At 43.6% G+C, this 22,653-nt stretch overlaps 2 protein-coding genes across 3 annotated transcripts in view; one reads left to right on the top strand and one right to left on the bottom strand.

Annotated features, from left to right (window-relative positions):
• MCM10 (minichromosome maintenance 10 replication initiation factor) overlaps positions 1-11,261 on the top strand; it is a 52,968-nt gene extending 41,707 nt beyond the window's left edge. The window contains exon 21 of one of the 2 annotated variants that reach the window (XM_025264381.3): positions 10,122-11,261. The gene's annotated coding sequence lies outside the window, so the exon portion shown is untranslated. Of the gene's footprint in view, positions 1-672; positions 809-10,121 lie in introns of those variants that run through there. The other variant, XM_025264380.3, reaches the window with a different exon arrangement.
• Positions 1,362-8,103, bottom strand: UCMA (upper zone of growth plate and cartilage matrix associated). The gene is made up of 5 exons (XM_006066036.4): positions 8,049-8,103; positions 7,687-7,752; positions 7,489-7,581; positions 4,829-4,927; positions 1,362-1,754 (listed from the first exon to the last, which is right to left on the bottom strand). The coding sequence occupies exons 1-5, from the start codon at positions 8,101-8,103 to the stop codon at positions 1,657-1,659; spliced, it is 411 nt and encodes a 136-aa protein (XP_006066098.2). The 3' UTR covers positions 1,362-1,656.
• Positions 11,262-22,653: the final 11,392 nt, after the last annotated feature.

Raw genomic sequence — 22,653 nt, 5'->3', positions numbered from 1 at the left:
TTTTTAAGACTTTTATCCTAGTCTTTAAAAAAGTTACTTTGTATTCATTGCAAAGTGTCCAGATCTAACTAATGGCTCCACCTCAGCTGGCTTTTCCTCAAAAAAAAATGTTGCCGTATACTAGCCTGGAAACCGGCTTCCAAAGTAGGCTGGACTAACCAGCTAGGGACCCAAGGCAAGGGGGAAGCAGAAGACCCAGGGGAGGGGACTGGGAGATGGCCAGGAGTGGGTGCTTTTTCTTCATTTGAGAAGAAAGATGATCCTCTGATCCCACAGAGGTGCCCACTTAACATTGTTCTTGACTTTTCTGCATTCTTAGTGTGGAATCCCTGAAGACAGTTGGGAACAAGGCTGGAGGTAACCTAGTGCTTCGTCTGTGGCAGGAAGGCAGAGCCATTGGAACAAGAGAGGGCTGTTATGGGCTGAGTTGTTTCCCAGGAAAAGATACACCAAACCCCTGAGACCTGTGAATATTGACCTTATTTAGAAATACGGTCTTTACAGATGTAATTAAGTTATTGAGGTAGCAGAAAGTGAAAGTGAAGTCGCTGAGTCATGTCCAACTCTGCGACCGCATGGACTGTAGCCTACCAGGCTCCTCAGTCCATGGAATTTTCCAGGCAGAAGTACTGGAAATGGTTTGGCCCTTAATGACTGGTGTCCTTACAACAGGAGAAGAGACACAGACACAGGGAGGAGTGTGTGGAGACATGGGAAGTAAAGGCCACGTGATGGTGCAAGGAGTGACTGGAGCGATGCTGCCACAAGCCAGGGGACAGCTGAGCCCCCAGAAATTAGAAGAGGCAAGAGAGGACCTCCCCTGGAACCTTGGGAGGGAGTGTGGCCCTGCCAACACCTTGATTTCAGACTTCCAGCCTCCAGAACTGTGAGAGAATAAATGTTCATTGTTTTTAAGTCTCCCAGTTTCTGGCACGTTGTTACGAAAGCTCTAGCAAACTAATACTATGAAGAAAATGGAGATGATACTAAAACTGAACCTTATCTGCTGGCTACTTTTGGTTACAGCTGGCCTCACTGTAACCCTGGCTTTTGATTGATGCCATTAAGAAACCACCATTGAACCTTAAGACTTTTTAGAGATGTGAGAAGCACCTGGGCTCAGATAATGGTTTTTACCCAAACAGTTGCATTTACAGGTCCCTTTCAGTCACATAACTACTGAGACAGGCTGATAAAATAGTGAGACATGCTCCCAAGTCCAAGCTTCCTGATACCCAAGTCTGTGTGAGCCCCACTGTCATTTGGGAGGGACAAGTAGGTGGCACTCAGCATGAGATTCAAGAAGATAATACAGTGTTGACTCAGCGTTTTTATTCATAAGCTGTAAGCAGATACACGATCTTTCTCTCTACTGTGATTTCTCATCTTTCTGTGGACCAGGAGTCTCAGTGTGGGAGCGATGGTGAAGCAACAGGGAACCTCTAGGAGGGATACCAGGAGGCCCCACAGGCCTTTGCTCACCTCAGAAAATCATCTGCCAAGAAGTGCAAGCCTGGGTGTTTTCACCCATAAGAACAGAAGGCCCTAGGTGACTGAGGCCCTGTGAAGGGGCCTGTTTGTGTGCGGGAGAGGTGCCCGAATACCAGGGGTAAGCGGGTGTCTCAGGCTCCATCTTCTGTGTCCCTCAAACTGAGCTCAGATGTGGTGGCGGTTGTAGAGGTAGGATGGGTACAGGCCGTCATAATGCCATTGGCGCCACTGCTCGACAGCCTCCCGGCTTCTCTCTCCCTGTTCTGGGCACAAGAGATGAAGTCCTCACTTGAGGATGGAGGGCTCGGATCTGGGGGCACAGCCATCAAGTCCCCCAAAGTATCTACTCTGCCCCCATGACATGAACCATTGTGCCTATGTACATGGGTGACAGACAGAATGTCCCAGCTGGAAGGGCCTAAAAGGATGCCAAATCTAAAGCCTCCCTTTTACAGATCTGGCCTAGAGCTAGTTGCCAGGAGAGCAGAAACCAGGATCCTACATTCCGTTCAGTGCATGTTCCTGCTCAGCCAGCAAAGATGGGATAGCCGCGTGCAAAAACTGGCCCGGAGACTCACCAACTAAGACAGAATACAAAATAACAGCGGCAGAAAAATAGATTTTTCTGTCTTTGATGAGATGTGTTTCTGAATAGGGCTTCCGTTGTGGCTCAACTGATAAAGAATCCAAATAACGCATTTTTGAAGCTATAGAATTAGGCTCCTGGTGCCAGTTCAGGACTGCCTGTTAGCCACTGTTGTTCAGTTGGTAAGTTTTGTCTGACTCTTTGTGACTGCATGAACTTCCCTGTCTTTGTTAGCCACTGTTAGGTACCACTGAACCATGAGCAGACATCCCAAGGCCATCAGTGTTTAAAAAGCATCCTCAAAAAGTTAAACAGAATTACCATGTGGGAATAGATGAAAAGATGAAATGTGAGAAGATAGACTATAATGTCTAGATGTGTCTGTGTGTATTCAGCCATGAAAAGGAATGAGGTTTTAATATCTGCTATAACATGAATGAACCTTGAAACATGCTAGGTGAAACACACAAGACACAAAAAGACAGATATTGTGTGATTTGTCTTCTGTGAAGTATGTGGTATAGACAAATGTATATGGACAGAGAATATATTAGAGGTTTCCAGAGACTGTGGAGATAGGGGAATTAATGCATAATGGGTGCAAAGTTTGAGGTGATAAAAGTGTTTTGGAAATAAATAATGATGGTGGTTGTGAATGTACTAAACGCCACTGAATCGTACACTTAAAATAAGTGAAGGTGGCAAATTTTAATGTTCTGTATATTTTACCACACTTTTTTTTTAGTATCTGGGGAAAATGTTGGGAAGATAGAAAGTTAATAGATAATAGCAAGCTCTATGATGCATTTGGTCATCTTCGTTTACAAAAACATGGGCTTTGCTGGCAAACACCTGCGTTTAAATTCCTTACTACCTATCTCACCTTGGACATTCACATATTCTTTAAAGACTGGGTTTTTGAAACTGTAAACTGGAAATTGTAAGACCTGAGAACTGGCCATAAGGATTATGTGGTTCAGCACAGAGTCTGGCGGGACAGGTGCTCAGCCGATGGCAACAGCTGCTGTCACTGTTCCCCCAAGGCCTGTGTCCTGCAGCCTTTCCGTCTGTGGGCAGCGCCTGAGGCCTAAGCCTCAGTCTCCTCTGGCTTTGCTGGAGGACCTGGCATCCCTCAGGTGCCTCACCCCTCATCCTGATTCATTGTGGAAGGAAAACAGTGAACATTTTCCATCCAGGTGCTAGGGATTTCAACCTGAAACAATTAAAAATGCACAAAATAAAATGCTGTTATTAATATTATGAGTTAAAAAAAAAGCACTGAATTTTAGAGGCCACATTCTCATTTTTTAAATGCCTTGCCCCAAGCTGTCCACCAGGTTAAATCTGTAACAGAAATATTTGCCTCTGAGTTACAACAGTCTTAGCTTTTTCTGGGACAATTGATTTGCCAGGATCCTGCCTGCAAGACAGTGGGTGTGGCCTGCAGCCCTCTGGGACCTGGTGATTGTGTCCTTTCCACTAAGAGATGCCCTAAGGGCACCTCACCTCTCAAATGTACCAGAGCAAGCAAGTAAGGAGGTTGGTGGCTTCAGAAATGAAATCACACTTGCTCTAACTAAGGTCACCGTAACTGGGGTCTTAATGCCTACTCTCACCTGCATCAGAAACTTACTCGAAGCATTTCAATCTTGAAGTTTCAAGAAAGACCAAAAAAGTAATAAACACACATGTTGGCCTGCCTGGTCTGAACCCTGTACATGTTCTGTGGATTTTTGGCCATGAGTGACATGTGAAAGTAGTCAATAAATATGAAGTCGAATCCCCTCAGTGTGGGAGGCTGTGGTTCGAAGGTAGAGTGTCTGTCCACCCATGCCCACACCCAGAGGCCCTGTTGAAACCAGCATTCCCAAGGGGCGGCTGGAGCCATCTCCCAGGAGCAGAGGGTGGGGATAAGGTGTGCAGACTGCCTGGTGAGAGACACATAGGCAAAGGCCAAGGCTTTCCAAGCACACACTTGCAGCAACTGGATGGGTTTGCAAACCACATAAGAACTTGCAGGGGCCCAGTGCTATGAGTGAGGGGAGCTATCCTGAGGGCTGTAGATGTTCAGGTTGGAGCAGGGAGGGTACAGAACTGAGTTCATTTGTCGGGTTTGCTTCCACCAGTCACCAAACACTGATAATAGTGACTAGGGAAATGGAAGTCATAGGTTTTCTAGGATGGGAAGTTCTAGAGCCATGACGTTGATGTAAATCCAAACCACTTGAAAGTGAGTTTGAAATCCTCCCAGCCCAACTCTGGGAATGAAGGCACAAGTGTAGGTACTGAGACAGAACACACCCAAGTAGGAGGAGAAAATACTATCAACCAAAAACTCCCCAGCCCCACAGTCCCCAGCCAGTGGTACCCTACATGTTCTGACCTCTTCCATGCCTTCTCAGGTTCTATAGCTACTTTTGTGACTTTCTCCCTTTTTTTTTTTTTTTTTTTTTGAGACTCCCATAGATATGAATTGAAAGTAGAGATGCTCTTATCTGCCTCCTCTAATTAAAACTTGGGACATAAATAAAACTTAAAGGAAAAGTAGGGAGAAGGCAATGGCACCCCACTCCAGTGTTCTTGCCTGGAGAATCCCAGGGACGGAGAAGCCTGGTAGGCTGCCGTCTGTGGGGTCGCACAGAGTCGGACACAACTGAAGCGACGCAGCAGCAAAAGGAAAAGTATAGACAGATCACATGGTTTTCCCACAAACTTCCAATTCCCAAAAGTAACCGGCTGATGAGCTCTTACTGTGGTTTTGCTCCTCCACGAAGTTCTCAAACTCGTTCCTTTGTTCTTCATGATACTCTCTCTGCAGCTCGTCTGCCCGCAGCTTCTGCCTGTTCTCCACTGAGGGAAAGGTGAAAGTTGCCCCCAAGAATAGGGGCAGCCACATGCATTGAGGGGGACACCAGTCATTCTGCATAAGAAACTCAGGTGCAGATGAGGCTGTTTGTGAGGGGCTAAATGCGGGCCTTACTGCAGTGGTTCACCCCTGACATAGACTTTAAAACCTGAGGGACCTGGGAGAGCATCCCAGCCAACCACCTCGTTTTGTGTATTAAGACGACTGAGACCCCAAAAGGTGAAGCCGTTTGTATGCGTAGTCGCTCAGTAGTTTCCAACCCCATAGACTAGCCTGCCAGGTTCCTTTGTCCATGGGATTCTCCAGGCAAGAATACTGGAGTGGGTTGCCGTTTCCTTCTCCAGAACCATTTAGCTCCAGTCATAAAATGAGTGGTGTAGCCAAGCTTGCTGGTTCTCTTAGAAGCTAGGAATTCTTTCTCAGATGATAGAAATGAATTCCCTGAGGGAATAATCCAACTTGACACTAACGCTTGCATATCCACTCTGCAACTTTGAGCACCTGTCATGGCCAGAATATGTGCTAAGCACTGGGATTAAAAAAGCAAGTAAGAAAGATCCCATCTATCCCTCTGCCGAAGAAGTCTGTAATCCACTTAAGGAAAAAGATGGGAAAATAAATTGCACTCAACACTGTGGCTGCTGTGATAGAAATCACCACAGGGCCTGAAGATGGTGTAATCATCTTTACATTGACCTCTTCAGTGTGAGAACTGTGATTGTCTGGAGGAAATTTTTTCAACAGCACCTCAGTCTCCCCACTGTGACGTGAGGGAATTACTCCATACTTGTGTGAGGCATTCTGAGGGCCAACTCTCCCTCCCCACACATGGCCTTCCTGCCTATGGATCTTTCCAATGAAAGCCTCATCAAAAGAAGTATCTTGAAACTAAGAAAGCCACAAATTGGACGTCTGACTCAGCAGTGAATAAGACAAGATGCTAGATGCTGTTTTTATACCATGCACCATGTACCTAGAATACATCCCTCCTCAGGAATGTGCCTTTCCTCCGATTAGTTCCTTTCACCGTAAAGTAACCTGCATCTTTACCCAGAAGCTTAGAGATAGGAGATGCCTGTTTTCTGCTTCCAAGTTTGTTTATCAAAGTGTTGCCTTCCTTTACTGAACCTGAGACATAAGTGGGCATTGTTCTGCCCAGCGCCAGAGCTGACTGGGTGACAGCAGGTGAACTCAGGTGCATCCTCTGTGTTCACCAGGTTGTCCTGTATAATGCCTGAAACCCTGAGCTTCCAACCTGGGTGACAGACCTCTGGCTTAATCATGTGCCTCGTTCTGAATCCCCTTAAAGGATGGAAACTATTCGCCTCTAAATTCACGCCCATTCCCCACTGGGAGTCTGCCAGAAGGTTGCTTCTCTCATTTCCATCAAGAACGGTCCAAGCTCCATCAGTCTTTTCAGTGTTTCTTGACATTTGCTAACCTCTAAATCCCAAATTGTATGAGGCCTGGAGATATTCCCAGTGTGGATTGTACTTCTCCAATTAAAAAATTAATAAAAGCTAATTTTATCTCTAAGCATTTTCATCTCACTTCTTGCCCATCATTTGAAAACAGTCCTGTTATTTTCACTGAGCAAGTTACCTTGCTGAGTGTGCTGAGAGGCACAAAGAGTTTATTCAGACACACACAGAAGTGATGAATCAAGCCTTGGACTCAGTGACTGTCAGAGCTGAGTCCTTGGAAGAATCTAGTTCAAGGACAGAAAACTCAAATGCCTTCAAGGGTCGGCAGGTCATGGAAATGAGGGCCGTTGCCAGGTCATTACAGGCAGGCAAGTAGACACCAAGGCCTACTTTAGGCTGAGGAGACATTCTTCCAAGCTCAAAAGTCTCCTAACTGCATTGGAAGTAAAGACTTAAAAACACTGCTGGCTGAACACCGTTCTTTAAATAGGGGGCTTATAAAGAAGGAAACTTGGGCACAGTGAGAGGAAGTGGTCAAGGCCACTGAGCAGCAAAGCTGTCACCAAGCCCACATTTCCAGTTCCCTGTCCCATGTGCCTCTTCCTGCCTGCAGTGCTGCTCTCTTGGCTAAAAGGTACACCACAAATTATCCAGAAAGCACACACTGAGCTGCAGTGTCTGCACTCCACCAGAACATAGATTTCCCCCATAACTTTTTCTTTTTTTTGGCTGCTCCACATGCATGTGGAATCTTAGTTCCACAACTGTGGATTGACCTGTGCCCTCTGCAGTGAAAGTGCAAAGTCCTAACCACTGAACCACCAGGGAAGTTCTCCCTCTTAACATTTTTAACTTTCAGAGATTGAGGGGCAGTTCATCGACTTCAGTGCAGTCATGTGGCCCTGTCCCTCTTTGTTCCTTACCCTGACGGCATAGCCAATCAAGACTGACCTACAGTCAAAGAAACGTGGTGTAACTTCTGACTCAGAGGCACAGTTACTTTGACACCTGAGGAGCTGGGTTGAGCCCTCTGACCCTGGCCATCCCCATAGCCCAGCTGACTGTGGGAGAGAGAAGGAACAGGAAGGAGCAAGAGCAGAAGGCAGGCCACAGCGTCTTACCATTGACCTCGTCCTGGAATCTAGGGGACCGCTTGCTGCGCTTCTTGAGGAAATTCAAGGCATCTGATTCCTGCATGAAAACCTCTTCCACGTCTGAAACCCGAGGAGAGAGGCCGGTCACACCCGGCACAGGCTCACCAAGGCTGCGTCAGGAGCCAACCCATCCACCGCGCAGCCTCGGGTGGCCCCGGTACTCACCTTCCTGTGCCTCTTGTCCTGCCACCTGCCTCGGGCCCACCGACACAGCGGCCCCCTCCCATAGCACTATGGGACAAGAGCGCAGCATGAGGGCTGCAGCACCCCAAGGGAAGTCCTCAGCCCAAGACAGGCTGGGACGGTCTTTCCCAGGCCCTATGATTTGCCCTGGAGCCCTAGACACAAGTACCAGCTGCAGTCAGTCTCCCCAGGAAACTGTCAGACAAGCTGTTTTCTCTGTGCTGCATCGTGTTACACATGCACACACAAGTACAGCCTTCTTAACAACAGGCACCCTCTTTACCTGGGCCACCTAAGCCGCCTCACCTAACACCAGGTCCATCCTGGAACCTCCCCATACTCACTGGACAGGAGTGCAACGGCTGAGAGACAGATCAGAAACAGCTGTCTCCAGGCCATCTTTGGAAAGGCTGAGGCTCTGTCTGGGGACCAAAGAGAGGATTCTACAGACCCTGAGGCTGCTGGGTCCTCACTTCTGTGTCAGGCAGGCCAGGAGGGAGGGAGAGAGAGAGGCAGTAGTCAGGGATGCCACTGAGGGGGTGTGGGAGGGGTCCCGGCCGTGGCTTCCATTGGCTGCTCCTGCCGGAGCACTGGAGATGTTTTTGGCACCTTGCAAACCTCACAGAAGCAGAGCTTGTCATTGAGGCCCCAGCTGGGACAGTTCTGAAGTGGCCTTTCCAAGATCTGCACCCTAGGAGTTGCTGCTGGAACACCCAGCCTCCGAGTCAGGATTCCAAAGACCAAGGGCAAGTTTCAAAGGCCCCTGGCATCTGCTTCAGAGGAGGTGGGGACTCTAGTCCTGGAGGCTGAAGTATGCAGGAGGGAGGGAGGGAGGCTCAGTGAGGGGATTTGATTCAGCTGTCAGGCTAGGAGGGACCATAAAGGCTGGAAGACCCCCCTCATGGTGACGCTGTCACGGACATGTGGGCTGTTCTGATGGCCCCCAGCTTAACATGTCCCCAGCTGATGCTGACTTGTAAGAGAAGCACAGACCCTTCTCAAGACTTAAAAGAAGAGAGGCAGTCAGCCTTCTGCGGAGGAGTCGGGGAGCGCAATGTGGGTGGACTTCTCAAAGGCACACCCTGTGTAGGGGAGGAAGTACATTCCCAGAACTGGGAATGCTGATGGAATCCAAGCCCTCTGAGGCCATCAGCCTCCAGTCCCTTAGAAGCATTGTTCTTAACACTGTCATTTATTCTGAACTATCCAAAGAGTCACCTTTGGATATTGGTTAGAATTGTCCTAACGGTGACTATCACTAGACCCACCCACACGAAGCTCCCATTTCATTAGACATGTGTAGTAACATCCCACTTGGACCGTTGGCAGGAAAAGAATGTTAATCGCAAAAAAACAGCCAAGACAGAGCAAGCAAAATAAATGAATTGTTTTCTTTGTGGCTGGGAGCACACAGAGGGCTCCCCTTCAACACTGGCTGGCCTACTTAACCAGGCACAGGTGGGCTCTGCATGATCACTCCAAGAGGGGCAACGCCCATGAAAACATATCAGCAAATATTTATCTGTCAGGTAAAATGGTTGTCACTTGAAGGAGGGAAGGGCCACAAGACAGCGATGTTGATGGGACTCGTAGGTGAGAAAATGGGTGTGTGAAATACGTTTGTCATCCTTGATACCCTAGTTCTTCTTGCTGCTTTTTTAGTTCCATTCATGTCAACCATGAACATTTACCAAACACCTGCTCTAAGCCAGGCACCTGTGCTTCTCACACACTCACCAGCTTTTAGTAAATCTGCCCTACGTGTCCTAAGTACTTTCCACCCAAGATCAGATGCTGTGCATTCATTGGCCACGCAGAAGGACTTAGGGAGAAATCTCAAGCCCTAGGAAGTCCTCTCAGACCAGCCTGGGAGAAAAGGGCAGGAGGTCTAGAATTCACAGAATGGAGAATGGAGGCTTGGAGTGAGATGTAAGCTCAGTTCTGGAAGAGCAAGATTACATGTCCTACATACCTAGGCTGGTGGCCTGAGATTTCTGTCGGCTACAGTACTGTGCTCTACGGAATGGTCTAGTCACAGCTGGCCTCCAAGTGTTATCTCTCAGTTCCTCCGGAGCTTTCCCTCTAGAGCCATTGGCATCTATGCTTGCCATCTCTTTCATTTTCTACCTTCAGCTCCCCTGCCTCTGGGGCTGCCCACCATGCCTGGCTGTGCTGGTGAGGTGACCTCCTCGTGACATCATACCCCAGGAGTATAACAGGCCACCCACCTCAAGGCAAAAGCATGGTTCTTAGGGCAACTATAATTTTATGAATATGCTAAAACCTGTTGAGTTGTACACTTTACGTGGATGAATTGCATGGTATGTGATTAATATCTCAAAAAAACTGTTAGAAAAAAATTATGTATAAGAACTTCCCTGGTGGTCCAGTGGTTGAGAATCTGCTTTTCGGTGCAGGGGACGCCAGTTCAATACCTGATGGGGGAACCAAGATCTCACATGCCGTGGGGCAACCAAGCCTGCACGCTGCAACTACTGAACCCATACACTGCAACTGAAGAAGCCCCCGCACGCCTCCGGGAAGACCTGGCCCAGACAGAAAAAGACATGTTACCCAATATGAAAGCAGCTTCAGGACTTCATATTTAGGGATCATGGGGTGGGGATGGGTGGAGAGAGTCAGGAAGACTAGAAAAGCCGTGATGACTAAGATGAGGCTTGAAAGACTTCCAGAGCCCACTTAGATGGAAGGTACTGACAAAGGGCCCAGAGAAGTAAAGCCCTTTTGAGAAACTTCAGTCAGCGAGTAATAGGAGAGCAGGAGAGCACATGGAACAGCTAGGGGCAGCCAGGGCCTAGGTCAAGGTGGAAGAGGTCTGGCCTCCGTCCTTGAGAGACTAGCTTGACACCTATAAGCACATGTCTCAGGGCCAGTCGCCTAATTCATTCCCAGCATGGCCTTGGGCAAGTCATTTTACCTCTCTGTGCCTGATTCCCTCCTCTGGCACATAGATTGATGTGAGAGTTGGCAATAATGCATCCACAGTTCTTAGGACAGTGCCTGGCACACACAGATTATATATGTGTTTGTTCTCATGACTCAATAATGGACCATTGAATGATTTTGAACAGGGAAGGGGCACGAGGATTTTGTTTAGGAAAATCACACCCATGATATGGAGGGTGAGAGGGATTAAAGTGGAGAGACTTAGAGAAGGCTGTTGTAGTAGTCCAGGTGAGCGCTGATGTCAGCAAGTGGCAGAAGGTTCAGGAATGGAGAGGACAGATATTTTAAGAGATCAAAGGAATAGAATCTAAGACTGGACGACTGATTAGCTCAGGAAGTGACAGATTGGGAGGTGTGCTTTTCAGGTGGCTTGTGAGTTTTTAGTTTGACTAACTGGGTAGTAGAATGTTAAGATCATTCGGTAAGATGGAGAAAACAGAAAAGGAAAGTTTGAAGAATGTGTTATTGGACAAATCAAGTCCAGTGATTTGTGGATCCAAACCAGGTCTTCTGATGCTGAATCCAGTGTTCTTCCCATTTCCTCCAAAATCATAATTTTATGAATAAAGGTTTAATATATTCTAAGTCAATTTTAGAACACTTTCGTCACCCTCTAAAAGAAATTCCATACCCATTAGCAGTCAATCCCCATTTATTTTCTCCATCCCCTCTAGGTCAACCACTAATCTGCTTTCTGACTCTATGGATTTGCCTCTTCGGGATATTTCCTCTAAAAGGAATCATACCCTACATGGCCTTTTCTGTCTGACTTCTTTCACTTCAAATACTATGTTCAAGGCTCATTTAGGTTGTAACATGCATTAGTACTTCATTCCTTCTTACTGCTGAATCCTTAATCCTGTTGTACAGATATACCACATTTTATTTATCCACTTATCAGTTGATGGACATTTGAGTTATTTCTCCCTTTTGGCTGTTACAAGTAATGCTGCTGTGAACATTCTTGTGCACGTTTTTGTGTGGGGATGTTTTCATTTCTGTTGGGTGGATACCTCGATGTAGAATTCATAAAGTAGCTCCATGTTTAACTTCTGAGAAACTCACTTTTAGCTAAAATGTTCATTTACTTGTCTATCTCCTTCAGTGCTGTGAGGTCTTCTGGAGAAGTTTCTACCTTGTTCATACCTGAGATAGTCTCTGGCTCCAAATTGATGCTTCATAAATGTCTCAATAAACATTCATCAGTAAAATACTCTGGGGTGAAGGCCTTAAAAGGAAACATTTCTGAGCTCATTTCAATGGGCTATTCATAAGAAGGTACCAGTTTTAACTTTGACAAGGGCGCTGACTCCACATGTCACTGATCCACCAAGGAATGAGGGCATCATTCATATAAGTGGAAATGATCCTCAGGGAGTGGGTCCATGAGGATAAGGTCACTAGATGCCATGGTCCAACTGTAAGTGTTACCCTGAACTGAAGATATAAAAGTCTATACCGAATGCTAAGAATATATTATGTTCTTTCACTGCACATCATTTTCAGTGGACTGATTATGCCCCTGAGCAACCCCCTCCATGTGGCAAAAGTGGGTTAAGGATTGTACCACAAAGGGGACTCATGACCCTTGGGACCAAAAGATCTCAGAGCTCAGCCCCTTTAGGAGCCCCACAGAGTATTTAAATGGACACCTTTCCTGCTACCCACTCAGTGAGAAGGAAACACCATAGATGTGAAAGTGAAGGCTTTTTGTTGGGTATGAGAGTGACCATTTGGGGAAAAAAAAGATGTTTCAGCTCATTTGAAGTCCCTCTGGATCTGACTATGTTGACACATGTGGGTTTGGAAAATGAGGACTTTGTGAGTCAGGACATTTGTATAACATTTCAGGCTTCTTATTTTCCTGTGAAAGACATTCAGTTCTCTAAGCCCCTAGCCAGAGTGACATAGATTTTTCTTATAGTGCTTTCCCTCATGTGCCATAGAAATATTATCAGTCACTCTGAAAAAAGTGTCTAGACTTAATTTCTCTTGGTGAAATTAAGTCTTCAGAATGTGTCTCTATTCGGAGCAGTCAGCGTCACTAGGCTCATGGTGTATTCCCAGTGTGAGGAACAACTTCCCTGAGGCTATAGAGGAAATTATAAATCCATCTCTGTGTCTTACTTTCCCCACACACCATACAAGGAAGCTGGGAATCATTTATCTTCCACCGTCACCACCGGCATACATGATACATGAGCTGAGAAAAGCTTTGAAAGGGCATGAGGTATTCTACAGCTCCGTGGAGTACTGCCATGAATATCTGAGTTGATATTCAGCAGCAAACACAGTTATGGCTAAACCAAGTTACTAAAATATCCAAATACTTCCTTATCAATTCTTCAGTAGCCACTTTCCTCAGCCATCTACCACTCTCTGTTGCCTCAGGTACCCCAGGCTTTCTCCCTGGACCCCTGCTTTCTATAATCCATTATCCAAAAGGCTGATGCTTGGCCCCAGAGGGAACCCTGTTCCGTTCCCACTGCTGGCCTTGATTCTGATTGGTCAGTGTCTCTCCTGTGCCAGCTAAACATATTTAATATCCCTCCGAATTCAGAAATTTCTCGTTACTCAGGAATCCTCTGAAATTACCTTATACTTTTTTCCACCTCTCCTCCTGCCACCTCTCTTGTGTTTTGCATAAGAGAGTACTATCTATCCTTGTTGTTCAGTTGCTAAGTCATGTCCAACTCTTTGTGACCCCATGGACTGTAGCACACCAGGCTTCCCTGTCCTTTACTATCTCCCGGAGTTTGCTCAGACACATGTCCATTGAATCGGTGATGCTTTCTAACCATCTCATCCTCTGCTGCCCTCTTCTCCTTTTGTCTTCAGTCTTTCCCAGCATCAGGGTCTTTTCCAGTGAGTCAACTCTTCACATCAGGTGGCCGAAGTATGGGAGCTTCAACTTAAGCATCAATCCTTCCAGTGAATTTTCAGGACTGATTTCCTTTAGGATTGACTGGTTTGATCTCCTTGCAGTCCAAGGGACTCTCAAGAGTCTTCTCCAGAACCACAATTTAAAGACATCAATTCTTCAGCGCTCAGCCTTCTTTATGATCCAACTCTCATATCCATACATGACTCCTGGAAAAACCGTAGCTTTGACAATATGGACCTTAGTCAATAAAGTGATGTCTTTGTTTTTCAATATGCTGTCTAGGTTTGTCATAGCTTTCTTTCCAAAGAGCAAGCATCTTTAATTTCATGGCTGTAGTCACCATCTGCAGTGATTTTGGAGCCCAAGAAAATCCATCACTGCTTCCCACCAAAAATCTCATATTCACTACAAAGACTCATGTGCATGGAGATTTAAAGTATCTCTGTTTAAAGAGGTGCAAATCTGGAAACAGTCTAAATAAAACAACAGGACATACATCGTGGTGTATGTATGAGAAGAGTATATACCTATTGAAAATGTTATGAAATGGGAGAACATAGTGATAGCATAGTTGTTGACAAGAAGCCACACATTGTAGGAAGCCAGAGGCGCTGCCAGTAATTTATTTCACCACAACAGATCTCCTAGTTTGCTGCTCTCCATCACTCACTTAAAATAAGTTAGTGATATAAGGGAAGGGTGAGACGGCCCCATTTTTCTAGAAGAAGATCAATCACTTTGAATGGGTAGATCTTCACCGATATGAAAAGGAGTCACTTTGGCAGGTCTTGTGGGAGGGCCGGGGGAGAGCGGGGAGAGGAAGTGGTGGAGGGGTATTTCAGGTCAGTGAGGAGGGGTCTTGGGCAGATCCCGACCCAGCATCCCTTGGGCTTCTTCTCCATGGAACCAGAAAGATCTGATCGCTAAGATTGCTGAGACTTGTCATAGCTTAGACAGACCCCAGACAGAGTCACCCAGGTCTCATCTCTCCCGGGAGAAACAGAGTGAAGGACCTTTGCTCTACCACCCATGGCAGCAACTAGAGCAGAGCATGGAGCTTCACCTCCAGAGGGCGCTGTGTCAGCGAGCATCTCTGCTACTCTTACTACTACTACTGCTACTAAGTCACTTCAGTCGTGTCCGACTCTTGTCAGGCTTGCCTTTTGACCCATGAGACTGAACTACTGCCCACATTCAGGCTTTGGGAGTGGCCTCTTCCTGCCTGGGTTAGTGGTGAACCACACCCTAACCTTCACTGCTCAGAAGTTGACCCGTCAGGGATTTTAAAGGGTAACTTGAAGCCCCTGTCCTGAAGATGACCCCTGAAGGTGAGAAGCTCACCTCCAAGGGTTTTTGGCTCTACGTGATGACAACAGCTTAGCGATTACTACCACTTTAGGGACTGAAGACTTACCTCCACCTCCTGACTTGCACCCAACTGCCCAAGGCCAGATTCCAGCACAGACCCTGATCTCACCAGGTCATAGTCCCAAGACTAACCTCCAACATGGAACCAGGGCAGGTTGTACTACTGACCACATGACCTGTGATGTACAGAAGGAGAGAGACTGAACTTCTGGACTCCCCTCTGAACTTCTGGACTCCTTCTCAGGCAAAAAAAATAAAAAACTGTAGCAATGCTTCTATATCCAGCTCTGCTCTGTCTATGAGCTGCTCTTCAGCCACCCCAATTCCTGGCTGGCTGTCCTCCAAAATCCTCCCAGCCTGTGATTATTCCAGTGTGTCAAGCACTGAAGAATTGATGCTTTTGAACTGTAGTGTTGGAGAAGACTCTTGAGAGTCCCTTGGACTGCAAGGAGATCCAACCAGTCTATCCTAAAGGAAGTCAGTCCTGACTATTCATTGGAAGGACTGATGCTGAAGCCAAAGCTCCAATACTTTGGCCACCTGAAGAAATGACTCACTGGAAAAGACCCTGATGCTGGGAAAGATTGAAGGCAGGAGAAGAGGGGGACGACAGAGGGATGAGATGGTTAGAAGGCATCACCAATTCGATAGACATGAGTTTGAGCAAGCTCCAGGAGATGGTGATGGACAGGGAAGCCTGGCATGCTGCAGTCCATGGGGTCACAAAGAGTCAGACACGACTGAGCAACTGAACTGACTGAACACTTTGTGGAGATTAGCAGATGCTTGCTCTTTGTGCCATGCTGTATCAGGCCTCTTTGGTAGCCAAGGAGTGTCTGGAAGGCGGGGCCTAGCACACCTTTGCCGGGACAGAAGTATTATTGATAAACTGGGCCTATGCTGGTGTCTGGAAACTTGTCCATTTCTCTGAACAAAGGTGCTCTCTCTGGAAATGAAATACAGAGCTGCTTTCTGGTTTCAGGATTGGCTCTCTGGGGTAACGGAAAGGAAAGGATGCACTGGCAAGGCCCACGGAAGAGTATATAAATGAGGTCTGTGGGATAAGAAGTGTGGGCCAAGCTGGCTGGGGTCCCTGACCATCCAGGAATCCTGTGAATATATGACACATATTCTGAGTTCTCCACAGTATGGACAGCACAGCAAGGCAGAGAAACTAAGTCACCTCAGGAAACCTGGTTCAAGGCTGAGCCGTGTTAAAGGAAAACAGGCCTACAGGCCCCCATCTTGCCCAGCTTGTAGGGACGGCTTTGCAGGCAAGCCTGTGGGGGTGGGAGTGGGGACTCTGCTAGGCGATGTCCTACACAGCAGGACTGGGGGACCAAAAGGACTGGAAAATGGCAGGCACGATCCCTGACCCTCTTCCTCTTACAAGATGCCAAAATGCATCTCATTGGAGGGAGAGAGCATCATCCTGTTCACTTCCAGTGACAGCCCAGCACTGAGGATAAAGTAGGGTGTTGGTTTCCCAAAGTCAGAGCTTTAGTCCCTCAGTCCTGTCCGACGCTTTGCAACCCCATGGACTGTAGCTCTCCAGGTTCCTCTGTTTATAGAATTCTCCAGGCAAGAATACTGGAGAGGCTAACCATTCTAACCATTCCCTTCTCCAGAGGATCTCTCCCACCCAGGGATCAAAACTGGGTCTCCCACATTGCAGGCAGATTCTTTATTGTCTGAGCCACCAGAGAAGCCCCAAAGTTTGGACACCCTGTACTACAGGATGCTCTAAGATGAAAGTCTTCCAGGGTCAAATAAATTTGGGAAGTACTATGTAGACTCTGGTGGCACTAGGGGTAAAGAACCTACCTGCCAATGCAGGAGACATAAGAGATACAGGTCCAATCCCTGGGTCGAGAAGATCCCCTGGAAAAGGGTATGGCTACCTGTGCCAGTATTCTTGCCTAGAGAATCCCATGGACAGAGGAGCCTGATGGGCTATAGTTCATAGGGTCACAAAGAGTCAAGACACAACTGAAGCGACTTAGCATGCACACATGCACGTAGACTCTATCCTCATCTTTCACACCATATTCACGAAACACAGGAGTATACTAAAGATTCTGACGAGTCCTGCAGCTGGAAAGTCTGTTTTAGTTTAGCATTCCCCAGATTTAATTGACCATGCCATCTTTATTCATGGAGCACCCTTTAACATTCCATGGCCTATTTGGGGAAGATCTGACATGGTTATTTAATAACAAGAGAATCTATAGGTAGACTGTCATTTGTCAAGAATCTAATTCCAAAGTAATGTAGTAAGTATTACATAATAATTATAAGGTACTGCACTCAAATAATAATACAGTCCAAAAAAGGTGATACAAATGAATACAAATAATTTATTTACAAAATGGACTTACAGACTTCTAAAACAAACTTATGGTTACCAAAGGGGAAAGGTCAGGGGGATGGATAATTTAGGATTAAGAATAAATTAGGAATAATTTGGGATTAACATATATACACTACTGCATATAAAATAACAAGGACCTAGTGTATAACATAGGTAACTCTACTCAATATTCTATGATAACCTAAATGGGAAAAGAATCTGAAAAAGAGTGGATATGTGTGTAACTGAACCACTTTGCCACACAGCTGAAACTGACACAATATTGTAAGTCAGCTTTCGGGATCTAGTTTCCCAACCAGGGATCAAACCCATGCCTCCTGCAGTTGAAGCACAGAGTCCTAACTCCTACACCACCAGGGAATTCCCCAGAAGCAGGTTTTGGTTTTGTTTTGTTTTGTTTTTTTAATGACAATCAACTGTGAGCACCAAAGGCATTGGTACAGATCAAATTGTCTAGAAAAGAGAGCAGTCAGTGTAGGCAGAGAAGCTTCTAAGAAAGCCCTGGTGTAAAGGAAGATGTGGTATTTTGAAGGATGAACACAGAGATGCCTTCAACAGAGACCAGGGGAGGAACTCCAAACTGGGGTTATTGGTCTTAACAAAACAAGGAGAAAAGCAGAAAGAAAAGCAGCCCCCTGAGAGCTAGGCCAGAAGGATGCTAATCTTCGAAGCTCTCATACTTCTGGAAATCGCTGGGGACTGAGACATGCAGAGATGGGCTGTTGTGTGGCATAAAAGACGTGGGGACAGAACTTTCTAAGCATAGACAGCGGGAAAGTGAGAAGGGAGCTTGTGTATGATTGATTGTCTATTATGTCCCAGGACCTGCATTGCCACACTTAATTCTCAATATTACCCAAGGCAGGGGTGTGAGAATTATCACCAGTTGAGGGATGAGAGAGTTGTTGGGGGCCCCTTTTTCTTACTGGGGTCCTGGAAAAATTAAAGACTAGAACAGAGTGGGAGGTGAAGTTTAAATGTCACCTTTATGACTCAAAACCTAGAGTGTGAGGAACCAGCAGTGTGTAGAGTTCCAGTTGTTCTACACCTATTCGACATCTGATGGTGGTAGTGTTTTTAATTTAGCCAGTCAAATGGGCTTTAATGAAATCCTACTACATTGTAGTTTTAGTTTGCATTTCCCTGATAACTAATGATATTAAGCACTTATTCATGTTCTTATTGGCTATCCTTTGTAAAGTTTCTGTTTAAGTCTTTCACCCATTTTTTATTGGTTTCTCTTCTTCTTACAGATTTTCTATATTCTCAAATACTATTATGTCAGATTTAAATTTTTAAAATACTTTGTCATTAAATATTATCTCCAGATCTGTGGCTTCTCTGCTCATTTTCATAATTGTGTGTTTCAATGAGCAGTAGTTTTTAATTTTAATAAAGTAAGACTAGTGGTTTTCTCCATGTTTTCTGCTCTGTGTTCCAAGAGCTCTTTACCTACTTCATGGTTTCAAAGATCTCTATTTTCTTATACAAGGATTATGTTTATATCTATGATCCATCTTGAATTTTTAAGTTTTAGTTGCTTTATTTTTATTTATTTTATTGAAGTATAGTTGATTTACAGTCTTTCAGATGTATAACATACTGATTCAGTTATATGTATATGTATTTTTTTTCAGATTCTTTTCCATTATAAGCTATTATAAGATATTGAAATAGTTGCCTGTGCTATACAGTAGGTCCTTGTTGTTTATCTATTTTATATATAGTAGTGTGTATCTGATAATCCCAAATTCCCAATTTATCCCCTCCTCCTTTCTGGCGGGCTACAATCCACGGGGTCGCAAAAGAGTCAGACGTGACTGAGTGACTTAACAACAACCTTTCCTCTTTGGTAACCATAAGTTTGTTTTTGAAGTTTGTGAGTCTATTTCTATTTTGTAAATAAGTTTATTTGTGTAATTTTTTTTAGATTTCACATGCAAGTGATATCATATGATTTTTATCTTTGTCTGACTTATTTTAATGTGTAGTATGAGATAGAAGACAACATTCTTTTCCTTACGAACATCTAATTGTTCCAGCACCATTTGATGAAAATATTTTCTTTCCCCATAGGATTGCTTTGATGCTTTTGTCAAAACTCAGTTAACCATATACCTGTGGGGTTATTCTGTCCCATTGATCTGTTTGTTTCCCCTTGTGTCAGTTATGGCACCACAGTGCCTGGATTTCTGGAGCTTTTACAGAGTCTTAAATTTACATAGTGCAAGTTCTCCAACTTTGGTCTTCCATCTGCTATTCTAGGTTCTTCTGAATTTCTGTATACATTATAGAAACACTTGAGGGAGATTAATTTGGGATTAATTTGGAGATTAATTTGCAATTTTAACAATATGAGCTCTTCCAGTCAATGGGCATGACCTCTCTCTCCATTTATTTTAATCTTCTTTAATTTGTCTCAGCAATGTTTTTTATGTTTTCAGTGTAGAGGCCATACACATCTGTTGTAGATTTATCCCCAAACATTTTATGTTTTTTTTTTAACTTTTTAAAAAAATCATGTTTTGCCCCATTGGGTCTTTGTTATTGCATGTGGGGTTTCTTTCATTGCAGTGCATGGGCTTCTTTTTTAGGAAACTTGTTTGAAGCTTGTTGAGAAGCTTGTTTTCTTTTGTGAAAGAAGCTTGTTAAATTTTGTGAAGTGCTTTTACTACATCTGTTGAGATAATCATATGATTTTTCTTTTATTCTGTTATTGTGATGAATTATATTGACTTTCAAATGTTAAACCAATCTTGTGTTCATGGGGGTAAATCCTAGTTAGTTATACTGAATTATCCTTATTGTTTATTGCCAGATACAAAATACAAAATCATATTTTGTTTAGGATTTTTGCATCTATGTTCAAGGTATTTGTCTGTACTTTGCTTCTAATATCTTTTACTGGTTTTACTATCAAGGTAATGCTGGTCTCCTAAAATGAATTAGAAAATATTCTCTCTGCTCCTCTATTTTCTCAAAGAGTGTGCATAAGATTCATATTGTTTCTTCCTTAAATGGGTGATAAATTCACCAGTGGAATCATTTGAGCTTGGTATTTTCTCTGAGCCTGGAGTTTTGTGAGAAGATTAAAATGACAGTTTCCATGTTGTTAACAGATATAGGGCTATTCAGATTTCCTATTTATGCTTATGTCAGCTTTGGAAATTTGTATCTTTCAAAGAATTTTTCTGTTACATCTAAGCTGTCAAATTTATTGACAAAAAACTGTACATAATTTCTTATTATTAACCTTTCTGTTTTTCTGTGACAAGTTTTGATGTCTCTTATTTCATTCCTAATATTGGAAATTTGACTTTTCTTTTATCTTCATCGGACTTGCTAAGTGTTTCTTGACTTTGGTAATTCTTTCGAAGAACCAACTTTTGTTTTCATTGATTTTTTCCTCTATAGTTTGTCTATTTTGTATTTAACTGATTTCCACTACTATTTCTTTTTTTTAATGTTTTTGTTTAATTTTTCTTCTTTTTCCTAGATTCTTTTAAGAAGGAAGCTTAAATCACTGATCTAAGCTTAATTCTTATTTTTTTTCTTCTTTCTTCTTTTCTGATATAAGCACATAAAATCATAGATTTCCCTCTCAGCACTGCTTGAATTGCATACTACAGATTTTGATATGTTGTGTTTTTTGTCATTCATTTCTAAATGTTTTCTAATTTCCCCTGTGATTTCTTTAACCTGTGCATTGCTTGACAGTGTGTTATTTAATTTTCAAGTCATTGGGGATTTTCCAGGTTATCTCCTGAAACATTTTATGGTCAGAGAATATACTTCACGTGATTTCACTTCTTTGAAATTGATTGACACTTGTTTTATGACCAGCATATGGTGTATCTTGATAAAAGTTGGGTTCACATGCAAAGAAAAAGTGATTTTGGCAGTTGTTGAGTGTAATGTTCTATAAATGTCAGTTAGCCTCTGAAAGAACTTGAAAAAGCTGTGATTCTCCTCACACATTTTAAGAAGTTTTCTACAGTTTTGTTATAAATTTAAATAATTACAAATAATTTTAGAGAGGTATAGTTATAAACATTTCTTAGTCATTAACATTTTTAAGTAAAGTTGCTACATTGCTCTCTTTTAAACATATTCAAGAGACTCTAAATACAATAGTGATTTTATAGCCACTGTCTTTCATTTAAAAAAATACATGAATATTCTTCTCTTCTTGTTGTTCACTCAGTTGTGTCCAACTCTTTGCGACCCCATGGACTACAGCACACCAAGCTTCTCTGTCCTTTACCATCTCCTGGAGTTTGCTCAAACTCATATCCATTGAGTTGATGATGCCATCCAGCCATCTTATCCTCAATCTTCCCCTTCTCCTGCCTTCAGTCTTTCCCAGCATCAGGGTCTTTTCCAGTGAGTCAGTTCTTCACATCGGGTGGCCAAAGTATTGGAGCTTCAGCTTTAGCATCAGTCCTTCCAATGAATATTCAGGGTTTATTTCCAATGAATATTCAGGGTTGTATATTCTTCTCTAACAACTAGAAATTTGACAGTTTCCTTTTGCCTTTTGAATTCTTATTTCCAGTCCACTGGGATGAAATAGCATGTGCTAAGGCCCTAGGGCCTTTTCATTCACTTCCTCGCAAAATATTTTCCTAATGCTGTAAGTATATCTTTAAGCTTGTAAGTCTTTCATTTATCACTCTCTCATACCTTTCTGCTGGTATATTTTTTTTCTGAAACCATAGTCCGTAGTGTTAATTTCTTTGTCTGGATTGAGTTGTTATTACAGTTAATATTAGTACTTAACCGATCAAATTACATAATTGTTATCTTTAAATGGTAAACAAATGGTCATTTATTGATGTTAATCAGTAAATATTTCCTCATGAATTCAGCATAGTTCTTTGCAGATTATATATATATCTGTGTGTGGGGGGGTGATTCTTTTTGCTAGATTGAGACAGGATTCAGTAATATTCCTCTTACTTTTTCATTTTTATAGACAGAAAAGCTGATGAAGCTTTTCCCCATTAGTAAATAGATGAGGCAAAGAGGTTTTTTTTTTTATTTAAATAATATCACTCTTTGAAATTCTTCGAATGTTTTCTGAATTATATGCCAAAAATCACATAGGTGATTTATCACTGAATATTGTTTGTAAGGACCTATCAGGTGACAGATCTATTACATCTTCTTTCAATTTTCATGAAACCAAAGATTTGGAAACCACCAGAATCAGAAAAGGATTTGTTATATCATTAAAGTCATTTGCTTCCCCAGCTTCTGGAAAATAGAAGAAGGATTTTTATCAAAACTTCTAAAATTATTTATTACTAAGCATTTTCTGGTAAAATATTTTAACAAAAATTTCATCACAAGTATGCTT

The sequence above is a fragment of the Bubalus bubalis genome, chromosome 14 (genome assembly GCF_019923935.1).
Source record: "Bubalus bubalis isolate 160015118507 breed Murrah chromosome 14, NDDB_SH_1, whole genome shotgun sequence".
In the NCBI taxonomy this organism is placed as follows: domain Eukaryota; kingdom Metazoa; phylum Chordata; class Mammalia; order Artiodactyla; family Bovidae; genus Bubalus; species Bubalus bubalis.
The sequence above is the reverse complement of the archived record's forward strand: the minus strand, read 5'-3'. Positions and strand labels throughout refer to the sequence as shown.

Bases quoted from the DNA above. Each gene is read 5' to 3' on its own strand.
- UCMA (XM_006066036.4), bottom strand. From the start codon at position 8,103: ATGGCCTGGAGACAGCTGTTTCTGATCTGTCTCTCAGCCGTTGCACTC. The intron at 7,753-8,048 runs GTGAGTATGGGG...CTTGTCCCATAG, and splicing joins AGCCGTTGCACTCCTGTCCA to TGCTATGGGAGGGGGCCGCT. The intron at 4,928-7,488 runs GTAAGACGCTGT...CCTTTCCCTCAG, and splicing joins ATTCCAGGACGAGGTCAATG to TGGAGAACAGGCAGAAGCTG.